The sequence below is a fragment of the Tupaia chinensis genome, unplaced genomic scaffold, assembly GCF_000334495.1.
Source record: "Tupaia chinensis unplaced genomic scaffold, TupChi_1.0 Scaffold000362_1, whole genome shotgun sequence".
NCBI classification, from domain to species: Eukaryota; Metazoa; Chordata; class Mammalia; order Scandentia; family Tupaiidae; genus Tupaia; species Tupaia belangeri.
Genome location: NW_006159859.1, coordinates 2260572 through 2274903, shown reverse-complemented (window position 1 = coordinate 2274903; position 14332 = coordinate 2260572). Strand labels below are relative to the sequence as shown.

Sequence of the window (14332 nt, the reverse complement as noted above, 5' to 3'; positions counted from 1 at the left end):
CCGCTCTGAAAAGTGCACAAACCCTCTGGCAATTAAAAAAAAAAAAAAAACTAACATACGCAATATTTTAGAAAATTCTCAAAGGTTGCATAACCAAACCAAGACTCGGGCTATTTCTCCCTTAGGTCCTGTGCTTTTTCTGTAGAAAGTCATTCTTGGGACCAGTAGTTGGCATAATGGCTATGTTGCTGGACTCTCATGTAGTCGACCACAGTTCAGACTCTCATGAGTTGACCCAGTGGCTTAAACTCACCCCAGGCACGTGTGTGTGCTTGCCCAAGATCCCAAGAGAATGGAGGAAAAGAGACTGCGGTATGGCCATCCCCCTGGGGGATGATTTCTCGTTTTCTGTCTCTGTCTCTCTCTATCTTTCTGGTGAGCGCACACACCCTATAGCAAAAACCTCTCAAAAAAAAGAAAAGAAAGTCATCCTTGACATGAGCAATCTATCCACACGGATGTCTGCGGCCACCATAGCTAACTCTGTGCCTGCCCTAGTGCCTGTGCCTCTTCATCTCTCCAAGAAAACACTTGTGAAAGACATTTTGTAAAGCAGAAATACTAGGTAACCAAAAGACAAGTAGAAGAAAGAAAAAAAAAATTGAAAAGGAGGAATAGCTTAAACTCCTAGGCCAACTACTTCAGAGTCATCTCAGAAACTTTCAAACTTCCAGATTTAGGGATCTCATTTCTGAAAATTCTGATTCAGTGAGCCTTTTACTGAGTCTGAGAATCTGAGTTGTTGCCGAGGTCCCCCAAGTGATTCCTTTTTTTTTTTAAGATTTATTTAATTTTATTCATCATCATCATAATTATTTTTTAATGAGAGAGGAAGAGAAAGAGAGAGAGAATGCACGAGAGAAAGAGACAAAGCAAGCCACCAGATCTGGGACTAGAACCCTACTCAGCCATGTGAAAGCCCAGCACCTTAACCACCAGGCCACCTGTCAGCTCCTCCCCCCAAGTGACTCTATAAGTACAGCATCACCCAAGTGGGGTTGGCCCTTACAACATGGGTTTCACTAATTGCCTTGAAAATGTTCACTTCATATAAAACATAAATTTCTAACATCATAGACCAAGTTAGGGAAATAGACTTCAGAGTCCAGATGTCATGGCTATATGTTTGAACCTCTTCCTACTCTTAACCTAGTTGAGATCAGTGAAAATCAGTGTTTGGAATATAATGACATTTTCTCCAGTCTCTAGTAAATAAATCCCTAACCTACAGAGCTAGAAAAATATATACTATACATCATGATTTACTAATAACAAAGATAGTACCATACATACATATAAATATACACACACATATATATTTCAAAGATAGCTTCAAATATATATATATATACATATATACATATACACACAGATATATATATGTATATACACACAGATATTATATATATATGTATATACACACACACACACACATAAGTACATGTAGGTTCCAAAATATGTATTAGGTCATCGGGAAAGTCATGACCTATTTTTCTATGTTTTTCTGTGCTAAAATGCACCATAACTTTCCTGACAACCCAATAATACACATAGGTACATGTGTGCATGTAATTTTTAGTCTATTTTTTTTTCTAGTTCTCATGGTTTTGTCTTGAAGAGTTGAATCTAAGCCAGGCATAATTACAAATTTTTTTTTATTATGGAAAATTTCAAATCTATACAGAAGAAGAGTGAATAGCTTAATGCACCGCATGCACTCACCAGCTGTCTTCTATAACTGTCAGCCCATCTAGGATCACCCCATCTGTGCCAACGCTGACTCCTTCGCACTCGCTTCCCCTCCCACTGGATTATTTTGAAGCAAATCCCAGACAACATATCATTTTGTTCAAAATCTACAAATAGTTTCTTGATTGCAATGTATCCTATTTTTACACGGTAGCTCTCCTCCTTAAATATTCAATATATTGAGTAGCTAGGCATTCACTTAATATAAAGTTTTCAACTTCAGATCATAATATGAAATAATTTCTGTGATCACAGGACTAATCTTGAAACTAAATTTCCTTCTCTGATGAGGTCATTGGACAAAAGCCAAGGATGCAAATCCCTCAGGTCTTCTTAGGACAGTGAATTATTTTGACCTGGAAGTCATGATCACTCTAATAACAATAAAACAATGATAACTATAAAAATAGCTAACCTTTATCAAATGCTTCCTTTGTATTTTTTTTTTAGATTTTTGCCATAGCATATGGGCACTCTCCAAAGATAGACAGAGGCAGACAGTGAGAAGGAAAGTGAGAAATCACCCCTCATCCCAGGGGGAATGCTGTGCCACAATCCTTGCTCCTCCATTCTCCTCTTGGGGTTTTGGGCATACACACACACAAGTGCCCGGCTTAATTTTGAAGCCATCAGTCTGGGACTCAAGCCATGTTCTGCCTTGTGGGAGTCTAGGGATGTAAAATACCATGCCAACTCCTGGCCCCTCTTTTCCCTTGTATTCTAATTCTTAAATGTATTGATAAAATAATCTTTATACTCTATGAATATAAGGTACTACTATTTGCATCTGTAGTACGTGGTGAAATTAATTTTTTAACTTAGAATGTGTTCCATTATTTCTTTATTCATTTATCTATGTTGCTTTGTACTTACTAGTATTTGACTAGTTCATAGTCACAGTTCTAGTTTTTATTAGCAAACTCTCTCTGTAATATCAGCATCAACAGGTTAACAGCCAGGACTCATCAATTTAACACGGGTGGAATAGTAGCTCTGAGTTTCTGGCAGTTTCCTGGTGATTAATGGTTCAAATGCTAAGACAGATTTGGTGTAGTAGAGTTTAGAAACATTCAGAATTACAAGACACTAGACATTTATTTTACTATTTGGATTTAAGACTTTAAATTGCTTAAAATTTTAAAGACTGGTTTAAAAAGAAAACTAATTTGGACTGCTGAATGACGTGGCTCCTTAATTAAAGCCTAAAAATGGGTTACCTTTACAGAAATAACTTCAGAACTGTAGGTACCAGCAGCTAGCATAATGGCTATGTCGCTGGATTCCCATATAGTTGACCACAGTTCAAGTCCTGGACCCGGTGGCTTAAACTCATGCCGGGTGCATGTGCATGCGTGCCCATGATCCCAAGAGGAGAAAGGAGAAGGAATGAGAAAGGATAATGAATTGAGGGTTGGCGCTCCCCCCCCCCGGGGGGGGGGTGATTTCTCACTGTCTCTCTGTCTCTCTCTGTCTTTCTGGTGAACACACACACCCTATAGCAAAAACCTCTCCAAAAAAAATAAATAAATAAAAACTGTTGGGGTTGTTTGTTTGTCAAAAATGAGCTTTAGTTTTTTTGTTTTTGTTTTGTTTTTAATATGATTAACATTTCAAATGCAATTACTCCCTTGGTAGAAAAGAATGTCTAAAGTATTATCCCATTATTTAGAGTTTACCACTTTTGAAAATGAACATTGTAATTTCCCTGTCAAGTTAGTAAGACGGTGAGCCTGATTTTGAACTGCACAAAGGTACTGGGTAATGGGAAGTAGGGTAGGATTAGGGATTGAAAGCTGTGTCGAAGGCTCTCATGTCCTCATTAGCTGTGAGCTTCCAGCCAAGTCATGAGAATCCCTGAGCCTCGGTGTCCTCAGGTTTTAGTGGTTGGCTTTCTAGGCCAGTCCTACTCTCTCTTCAGCTCTTGAATTGTGTAAAGGGATCTCTAAATCTGTATGATATATCAGCCACACACTATTTCTGTGTGAATTCTACCATGATTACAGGCCTCATCTGAGAGCCACTTCAAAACTGCTTTTATTCCAAATACCGACAATCAAATGTCAGTTGATGCAGAGCCTTTTCCCCCCTAATTCTGTACACAGACAAAAATAAAGTCCATATTTATAAAGAAAATTCAAAATAAATGTATACCAAGTTTGAGCCAATAATTATTTCTAGGGTGGCTTATAAATAATTTGTCTGTTATATCAACAATGTCAGAAGGAAAGTTACAACAGTTTTCTTTGGGCATAGGGAGTAGAACTTTGCTTTCTGAAATAAGCAGTGGAATCTAAATCTGGGATTTTCACTCTGTTGAAAGAAAGCTGCAAATAAGATTTGACATTCTGGGAGTCTGAGTCTCTCTCCAAGAAGTTTTAGCAGCTTGAAAAGTGAGAAATTCCAGTCTACACTTGATAGCCCTCTCCTATGTAACTTGGACCTCTTTCCTTACCCTTCAGGTCCTGTCGTATCATGCTTCGGCAGCAGAAGAAGAAACAAGGGAACTCCAGTCTTTAGCGGTAATTCTCTTTCTTTTTAAAAATTACTAACTACAGACGTGTAATTTATACATAAATAGACTTTTCTCTGGATACCTGCTGCTACTAGCACAGGTCCCCTAGATGTTTAATCGAGTTTGGTAAATATTTAGATACACTCATAAAAGTACTAATCGACCCTGTTTTCTTACAGGGATATAAAGTCTGATAATGTAAAGCAAAAGGAAGTAGTTCATGTTGATTTTGTAATGCATTACATGATTCTGATTTTTTACCCCAGTAATTACTGTAATCTTTACTTATTTCTTAGTCCAAAATTAGTTTAGGTTTAAGTTTCTGGGGGAAATGGGGACAGATAACTACATGGTGGTTGTGTGGCTAGTTCTTTGCTGTTACACCTGCTCTGCATTCTCTAAATTGAGAGTGCTTTTAATTTCTGACCATATCATATGGCTTATGGAGTGCTGATTGAAATTGGGTTCAAATAAGGTCACTTCCCAAATTCTCATTACATTGTTAATTAATATAAGAGAAAAACACATTGATATCTAAATACAGGAGAGCCTCCCAATAGTCAGGATCACACCACAATCTTTTCTCCTGCACCTCTCCATCTTGTCAGGATCCTAGGAGCACACACACACACAGAGAGAGAGAGAGAGAGAGAGAGAGAGATCTGGTGTATTTCTTAAGCAGCCAGGGCCCTGGATCAAATCATGGCCAACCATGTGGAATCCAGCTCCCAGGTAGGGAGAAGTACAGCAGTGAGTGGGAGGCAAACGGTGCTTAACCACTGCCCTATGGGGCTGGTCAGTAATTTATGAAAACTTGAGGCATTTATGTATTTGTGACCAAGGCTGGCCTTCTAAATTTAAACTTATTTGAGATGACATAGATAAGGTCTATGTGAGATGTCACGAGAATCATGTAAGGAATGGAAAAAGGGTGAACAGATCGTTGAGGTTCTGTTTCATTGTAACCATCATGGTTTGCCAATGTGCTCAACTTTTTATTCCCTAACATCCATTTATTATATAAACTGCACAACTGTGTTGCAAAGGCCACACTGATGCCTGGAGAAGCCAAAGTGCTGATGGAGCACACTGCTATGAAGTAGGGAGGTCAGGATACTAACTCCCAACTCACTTTAAGAGCCCATGCACATAACACGGTGTTGTCTGTTATGGGCTGTTAGGAAGAGGGACATCAAACATGATTCCAATGTTTTGACCTATGTGATTCAGACAATGAGGAGTCAACAAAAGTGGAAGTAAGAAGGAAAACAAGTGGATTTGATTTACGACAAAACAAGTTTGAGATGCTGGTGGACCAATCAAGTGGTCATCTCTAACAGTCAGAAAAGGCAGGAGTGTTTCAGCTGGTGGTGTAGTGGTTAAGACAGCTGGATCTCACATGGCCAACTGCCATGGTTTGAGTCAGCAGCTTGAGAAACACTCCAGGCACATGTGGATGCATGCCCAATATCCCAAAAGAATGGAGGAGAAGGGATTATGGCATGGTGGCATGACCATCCCCCCTTAGGGTAGGTCATTTCTGTCTCTCTCTGATGAGTGCACACACCCTATAGTAGACGGGGTGGGGAGGTGGATGGAAAGGCAAGAGTACTATGATGAGGGAGGGGTGGCCTGAACTAGAGGCGAAGATGTGTTAGTTAACATCCTGTGGTCATGAAATCCTAGAAGGGGATCATTTGGGAGAGAGTGTAGAGGTATGTGAAAGACAGAACTCTCATGAATACAGGTTTAGATGAAAGGAGCAGGAAAGAAAACCAGTGAAGAAACTAGGAAAGTGGTAGTTAGAGAGGCAGGCTTAGGGTAGTGCAGTGGCTCAGAAGGCAGAAGAAAAGAGCTTCACAAAGGAAGGAGACCCCATGAGTTCTTGCAGGAAGGTTGAGAAGCACAAGGACTCAGAAGAAGCTGCTGGATTCAGTGATGAGGTGCTTTTTGAGAAAGATTTTCAGGGGAATGAAATTATAAAAGGTGAAAGTAGATGGTGAGAAAATGGAGGAAGTGCATATAGGTAATTTTTTTATTGTGTTTTATGTAAAAGAGAAAGGAAGAGGGAAAGTAGCTAAGAAAGGCATTGGCTGAATCCTGTGGAATTTTTTGTTTGTTTTGTTTGAGTTTGTGAGCAGGAGTTGCTCACATAGGAGAAACAAAATGTTCTTAACCAAGAGTAGGGGGAGGAGCAGGGTTGACTGTGAGACCAGTTGAAAAATGAAGACATAGAGACTTGGAAGTAGCCTACAATTGGGACAGAGAGTTCTTTTGCTAACACAAGAGCATAGAGCTAATAACACTTTCTGTTTACCTGGCTTGGTTTAAGTTTTTTAGGATCAGTATTATTAGCATTTTATAAAAGATAACCAGAGGTTTAAAGCATTTAGATTGTCCTTCTCAAGACCTCGTAGGTCAGAAGGAATGGTGCCAGTACTACATCCAGGCAGCCTGGACCCAGAGCCCATGCTCCATGTCCCAGCATTGAAACAACGCTCACTTGGAAGGAAGTGGAGTGAAGACGGGTAGACACTCGGTTGAATCAACAAGTGGAAACAAAGTCGTTTGTCAAGAACAGTTTGAAGTGCTTCAGATGGTTGTATCTGAAAGGTTAAAAAGCTCTTGTTTTGAGGCTAGTCTCGTGGAATTGGCTGTATTTATTTTGTGTGTTCATGATAGTAGTTGAGGTAAGGAGCAGTTTCTCAATCACAAAGGTTGATAGGTTTAAAGTATTATTCCCTTCAGGTTTAATTGGCCCGTTCGTCTATCCATTTTAAAATGATGCAGTTTTCAAGTAAATTTGTGCTGTGAGTTGGAAATGATCATGGGAAGGTGCCTTTTGAAATGCTTGCAAACAATGAAAGGGTATACACTTAGTTCTCAAATGAAGGCATGATTACAGTCTGCCATGTGTTGTCTTAGATAAATAAAAAACTAGCAAATAGAGTAATTTCTAACAAGAATGCTAAAAAAAATCACTAGGGTACTAAACTTTGTTTTTCTCTTCAATAATAGTACAGCCTTTTAGAAAAATCTGAAGATTATTTTCTCAAGTATGTTTACAATTTTAGCAAGAGGAAAAACACTTCGGAATAACTGAAAATTGCTATTTTGCAGTATTGTTCAAAACCATCTGTTGTTCTATTTGGAAAATAGATTTCTGCCAGCTGCATTGAGAAATTTAGGGCTCTGTAGCTTCTAGGTCAAGTACTTCATTTAAATGGGTTGAAATTCAGCAAGTGATTTCAGTGCAAGTTTTCCATCAACGGAGCAAAAATTCCTTTACAGCTCCAGCTACACAGGTGTCTGTATCATCTGGCAATTACCAAAATTGCTGTGTTTGTCATGTGTCTATCTCATGGTTTTCCTCAATTTTTAAAACCTAAAATAAACTGGAAAGCTGTCAAATGTTTTCTTAACTCTTATATTTTAAATTTATTCTTAAATAAGTTAAAAAACATACTTAAACATACTAGATAATTATGCCAGTGTCCAAAAAGTTCTGTAATTATGGCACAGTAATTAGTTGATAGGACATTCAGCATTCTTTCTTTCCCTCTTGCTTTCCTTGAGTTTTTTATTCTAACCTTTTCTTGGCCTAAAATGTGGTATAGGAGAAATAGATCCTTTAGTTAAGCATTTTGCTATAAACCTTTTAATGATCCTTAGTCAACAAGCGGTTGAGATAATAAAAGAAACCCGGCTTACCTGGTTATGATTATTAGAAAATTAATTTAGATATCAGAATCCAATACAAGTTTGTTATCTAAATAAGCAGAAAGTGAATATTCAAGTGATTGACTTTTCTGCCTTCCTGCCTTACTAGAAGAGCAGTAAAAAATATATATTAGAATAGATAAGCTTCTCAATTTTGTCATGGAGTCAGTGCTGGTTCAGTTCTATTTGTATAGCCCTATTTTAGTTTTTAGTGTACTTTCTTTTACAATTTTGTAAAAGGTTTTCTCTTACAAAACTTGCTGCTAGGGAGAGAGAGAGAGAGACAGAGAGAAAGGCAGAGACAGTGAGATGGAAAGCTAGAATTTCCCCCAGGGAGTATGGCCTCACTGCAATCCCTCCTCCTCCTCCATTCTCGTTCTGGGATCTTGGAAACACATGCACACATGCCCAGTGTGATTTTCAAGCCACCCTGCCTGGGACTTGAACAGCCATTGGTCATGTGGGAGTCCAACAACTTAACCACTACACCATCTGCTGGTCCCAAAAGCACTTTTTTTTAATCACAGAAATGGAGAGCTTTTGTGATCCTGAAGGATTTCTGGACCAAAATAGCAAGGGGTGGGGGGAAAGCTGACTGCTTAGGCAGTCAGTGACAGAATTCGTCACCTCTTAACCTTAACCTTTCAGAGCTAGAACCTTCCATGGACCCAGTGCTGATGAGGCCTGAGCATGATTACTACAAGTAACAGCAAGAAGGGACTTGACCTCAGGCCCTGCTGTCCAAGTCAGGGTTAGGAAACAGATGGATTCTCATGTCACGATGATCACCAGTTTCCTTCACTTTTAGGAAAACCTATTAGAGTGGCTAAATGATACATGGGGAAAAAATGTGAGCAGATAACAAAGATTTGGTGCTGTGATCTTGTTAAAGACGTCACTGAACTTTGGTATTCAGCGTTCGGGGTGCCTTACTTCCTCTACAACACTGGAAATTCTCGGAAACAATCTTTCTAAGTACCATCAATTGGTACATTATCTCTACAGAAGGAAATAGCATAGACTGGGCTCCATGTTTTTCACTCTGGCAAGATGTTTTAAATGCTTCATTTGATTCTTTCTGCTTTCATTTGACCAGTTAATCTTTCCTGTTTTCTTCTTTTTTTTTTTCTCCAATGGGTTACCCAAATGGTAATCTTTTTTTTTAACTATTTATTTTATTATTTTAATGATAACTATTTATTTTATTATTTTAATGATAACTATTTATTTTATTATTTTAATTTGACCAGAGAGAGACAAAGTGAGAGAGAGTAGGAAAGTGAGAAAGCAAGCCGCCAGGTCTAGGACTCAAATCATGGTCAGCCATGTAGTCGGCCAGTAGGAATCCAGCTCCCTTAACCACCACACCACCTGCCAGCCCTGCCCCAATGGTAATCTTAACTCTGAAGTATGAAGGCACCTTTCTTGAACTTCTTATGTACTAACTACTGCTTATCGTCCTAACAATAGTTTTCAGACAGTTTTTATATACGGAACTAGGCAATCAAAACTGTTAACCAGATTTGTATATATTAGTCTCAATTGCAGTCATAAATTTACAATGAACCTTTGCTTATTAATGTCTGCATATTTTCTCAGAATTTTGACATTATCACATGCCTTCTTTGTATGATTTTTGAAAATCCGTAAGTTCGTTATTCAAGATTTTTATAGTCTATGCTCCTTCCCTATTGAAATGTAAAGGAATCTATAATGTTAGAAGAAAGGAAAAGTCATACAATATGTGGATATTGATATTCAAGAAAAACATATTAGTCCAGTCCTATTGGATCTATGTAATGAGTTTTATGTTAATTTCCCTCCCAATGAGGTTTCTCTCTTAACTATATTTGGATTCCTCTTGGAGAAAAACAAATTCTAACAGCTATTTAAACTAATTATATGGTTTCATCTTTAAAAATACATTTACTGGGGCCAGCAGGTGGCATGAAGATTAAAGCAGCTGGCTCCCACATGGCCGACTGTGTGGTTCAAATCCCAAATTTGGTGGCTTGAAAAACATGCCAGGTACATGTATGCATGTGTGTGCCCAAAAGTCCCTAGAGGAGAATGGAGGAGAAGGGATCTTGGCGTGACCATCTCCCCTGGGGGTAGGGGGATTTCACTTTCTCTCTGTCTCTTTCTGATGAGTGCACACACCTTATAGCCAAAAATTAAATAAATAAATAAAAATTCTGTGCATGCTAAAAGTGGGGAAGAGAGGCAGTAGCCTTCTGTAAAGTGTGACGGCTGTCAAAGTAACTTTACTCAGAGACCTAGAACTCAATTGCTCTTCATAAAAAAGTGTCCATTGAGGTAGGGCATGATTCAGGCAGATACAGAACTTAGAATACCTGGCAGACCTCTGCTTGCAGCCGCCCATACAACCCATCAAATATCTCACATAGATGTTATTTTAAAAAATAATTTTGTGAAAAACAATACATGATTGAGATTGAAATCTCTTTTCCTTTTAACATTTATGCCAAATAAATACCAAGGAGAAATGTAACCAAATGCCTTTATAAAACACTGGAGTTAATTGGAAGAATTTGACATTTTATGGAAGACCCAGTTCAGGAGCTGCCCCTTCTTTTCAGACTTTTTAAAATAAGTAACTTTCTGGAAAAGGAGCTTTTTCTTACCAGTTGGCTCTTAGGAGTTATTTGCAGTTTTCATAATTTTTATTTTGGCTCTTGAATGTGATGCTTTAGGCCTAAGGCAGGCAGAATGCCTTTGGTGGCAATATCACCTTTTTATATTACAAAGACTGCACAGTTGCGCAAATTGTGCAGCCATGTGGCCACACCATGTCTTTATTTTCTGCCGAGGTTACGAGAGATTTGCCACGGGCTAAATATAAACCTTTTTCATGAGGCACTCGCAAAAAATAAGAAACTCAATAATTTTAAAATGATCATTAGGGCCAGCTGGTGACATGTGGTGGCAGCTGGATTGCACATGGTACAGTTCGAGTCCTGAACCTGGTGGCTTGAGAAACACTCCAGGTATGTGTGTGTGCTCAAAAATCCCAAAAGGGGGGAGAGATGGAGGAGAAAATATCGTGGCATGCTCATTCCCCATGGGAAGTATTTCCTTGCTGTCTCCCTCTCTTTGTCTCACTCCTTCTGGCAAGTATACAGGCAAATTGTTTTTTTAATAAAATTCATTTTACCAAAGTGTATTATTTGCCATGAATATATATACATACTTTATGGGCTTCAAGGAGACCATATATTTTATCAATAGATTATTAACTTGTTGGAAAAGTCATGATTTTTTTTTTCTGTATTTTCTACACAAAATTGTGTCGTGACTTTCCTGACAAACCAATATTTCCTATAAAGTCTCATTTCTCTATTGAGTAACAAAAAGACACCCTGTTCACCTGTATAGGAGGAACACAAGTGTCCCTTGTGTTGTGTGAATGGCTTTCCAATGAGAAATAGTTGAACAAAAGAAGGGCCATCATTTGTCTTAAGTAAGGTATTGATAAGGCTCAGGATTCTCTTTGACTAAAAAATAGTGGATGTTGGGCCAGCAGGTGGTATGGTGGATAGGGGCGCTGGATTCCCACATGGCCAACCCTGGTTCAAGTCCTGGACCTGGTGGCTTGCTTTCTCGCTTTCCCTTTCTCTCTCTCTCTCTGATAAAATTAAAAAATAACAATAACAAATGGAATTAAATAAATAATTCTTTAAAAAAAAATAGTGGATGTGCAATTCCAGTCTCTTTCTCTCTCTTTTTCTTTCCTTTAATTTTGCCAGATGGTATATGTGCTTCCTTGAGAGAGACAGAGTTTCCCCAAACATTATTCTCTGCTATTAGTGAAACATTGAATTTTTTGTTTTATAAAATGTTAAGTGAGAATTATAGGTACTAATGTGTTTTGCTTAAAATCACCTTTTAGCTCAAGTTTTTTCAAAGCAAACAGAAAGTTGAATTCTCTTGTGATGGTCAGAGAAACGAATCACAGGACTTTAATGACTTCTGACTTTCCCATGAGTTGTTAGAACTGGATCCCGCGAATTCTGAACCTCTGTATCACTGACTGCAGGACTGTTATGGAAAATATTACCATGTCCTCACTGGGTCAGCTCAGAAAGTTCGAACTGTGGCGTGGCATGACCAAACAAGCAAAAGAAAAGATTCTTTCTCTCAGTACAGGAAGATCGGGAAAGGCAGTGTATAGTGTTTGGTGGAGACGACCACAAGCCCTGTTGGCTTTTAGAATATCCTTTGTGGAAGGAAAGAAAGAAGGAAAACTTCCTCCTGGAAGAATAATGATGCCCTAAGGAAGAAACATCTGTTCCCTAGTCGAGTTCCATAGATTTAGGAAAGCAGCTGTCATCTGCTTTGAGTTAAAAGGTGGGCTTATTCCCACCTCCACACTTCCCTGACGAGTCACTAGGGCCTCTGCTCCCGCTCTGACTTTGGACAGCGGTGTAAACAGCAAGGGCCTTTATCTAAACATTTTAAACCCTCCTCTCTTCCTTTATTTCAGCCCACACAATAGCTGTGGAACTGACTTAACAGAAGGCATATTTTCTTAGGAATTTGGGTCTTGGGAAACAATTCTTAGTTGAGTGAAGAGGGTGACGTTTTTTGAAAGCTTTCTTTTCTTTTTTCTTTTTGCCATAGGGTGTGTGCGCTTGCCAGAGAGAAAGAAACCAAGAGAGGGAAAGTGAGAAATCACCTCCCAAGGGGAATGGCGAAGATGCAGTCCATTCTCCTCCTGGGATTTTTGGCACACGCGTACACACACACACATGCCCCCAGCCTGATTTTCAAACTACCAGGTCTGGGACTGGAACTGCAGTCAACTATGTAGAAGTCCAATGCCTTAACCACCACGCCACCCACTAGCCCCTTGTTAAAAGTTTGAACAAGTTCAGTGTACGTAAGTGAAACCCAAAGTCCCGGGTAGGCACTTTAAAGTGCAAGTACCCTCAAATGTGCGTTGACATCTTCAGCTTTAGATTGGGGTATGAGATTTTACCACTTTGACCTTTTTACTTCGTAACAGATGGAGATAAAGCAGAGTAGGGACAGCTCACATACTCGTTGGAAACCTAAGCAGTTTAGAAACCTGGTTCAGATTTTCTAAGTTTTCTTTCTTCTGCCCCAAACCAAGTAAACACTTCTTTTATATCAGATTAATCTCAACCTGATCTGGCTAAAGCTGTTAACAAAGTGCTGACAATGTAAATGGCTTAGTGTGGGGATGTGAGGGTTCCTGAGGTTTCTGACATCCACAGAGGCCCAGCAGGAAGTCTGAGTCTGAGGGCCCTGGTCTGTCTGAAGGAGCCAAGGCCCCTTGGCTTTGGACAGTTGGCTTGTGGGAACTAAAGCTCAGTACAGGCTGATTTTTCATAAGAAACCCTTTCTCCTTTTTCTTTCTTTTTAAATTAAATTATCCTAAATATTTTGGGCTAGCCATGCTGGCACAGCAACAACACAGTTTTATAGGAGGCAGAAGCCACATGAGAACATCCCATCTTTGAGGTCTCCCTGTGCCCATGATCTTGGCTGGGTAAGACTGGGGGTGGATCGTGGTATGAAGACCCTGTTGAAGGTGTTTGTCTTTCTCTTTCTTCTCTCTCTGTCTCTCCACCCTGTCTATCTTTCTCATGGGAGAAATAAATAAAAATTTAAAAGTTTTTCTAATTTTTAAATTTTTAAACAGTATAACTTTTATTAATGTTCAATACCAAATAAAACAGAATACATGTGAAAGGTCTACTAGGTTTCTTACTTGGGCTAATGGACCTCATCCTCCTAGGATTCTTTAGAACCTTGAAAACAGAACTTAATGACTCAACTAATAAAAGAGAGTGAGATTTTATTACCTCCCATTCATTTAATAAATATTCATATAGTAGATATTAAAGTCATCTATCAGTAGTCAGAACAGATATGAAAGTGAATGAAATCTAGCCTGGTAGACCCCAGTATTGTTTAGGAGACAGAAAGATAACATGAAATTAACTGATAGTAAATTTAATGTAATTAAACACGTTTTCCCCAGGTAGCATTGTACCTTAAGGGATTCATTAATTAAAGAAAATGGGTGCTTTGCAAGAGAAGCAGGATGTTCAAAGGAAACACTGAATGAAAAAGTACAAGGTACATGTGAAGAAACTATAGGTATTTACTCTGACTTAATAATTAGAAAATCAAAACCAACGATATCAGTTAACGGAGTCCTTTCCAAAAAACACAACCAGCTTCCTGCCCATCCCAGACCTACTGAATCAGAATCTTCAAGTGAGTTCTATTTAATTGCCAGAGAGCATGTGCACTGCCAGAGAGAGACAGAGAGACAGAGGGAGATGGAGAAAGCACCCACCC

At 38.9% G+C, this 14332-nt stretch overlaps 1 protein-coding gene across 3 annotated transcripts in view; it reads left to right on the top strand.

Moving 5' to 3' along the window:
• PDE5A (phosphodiesterase 5A) overlaps window positions 1-14332 on the top strand; it is a 132276-nt gene that overhangs the window by 79547 nt on the left and 38397 nt on the right. For all 3 annotated transcript variants that reach the window (XM_006153103.3, XM_027773672.1, XM_027773671.1), the window contains exon 11: window positions 4209-4268. In XM_006153103.3, coding sequence (XP_006153165.1) covers window positions 4209-4268 — 60 coding nt within the window. The remainder of the gene's footprint in view (window positions 1-4208; window positions 4269-14332) is intronic.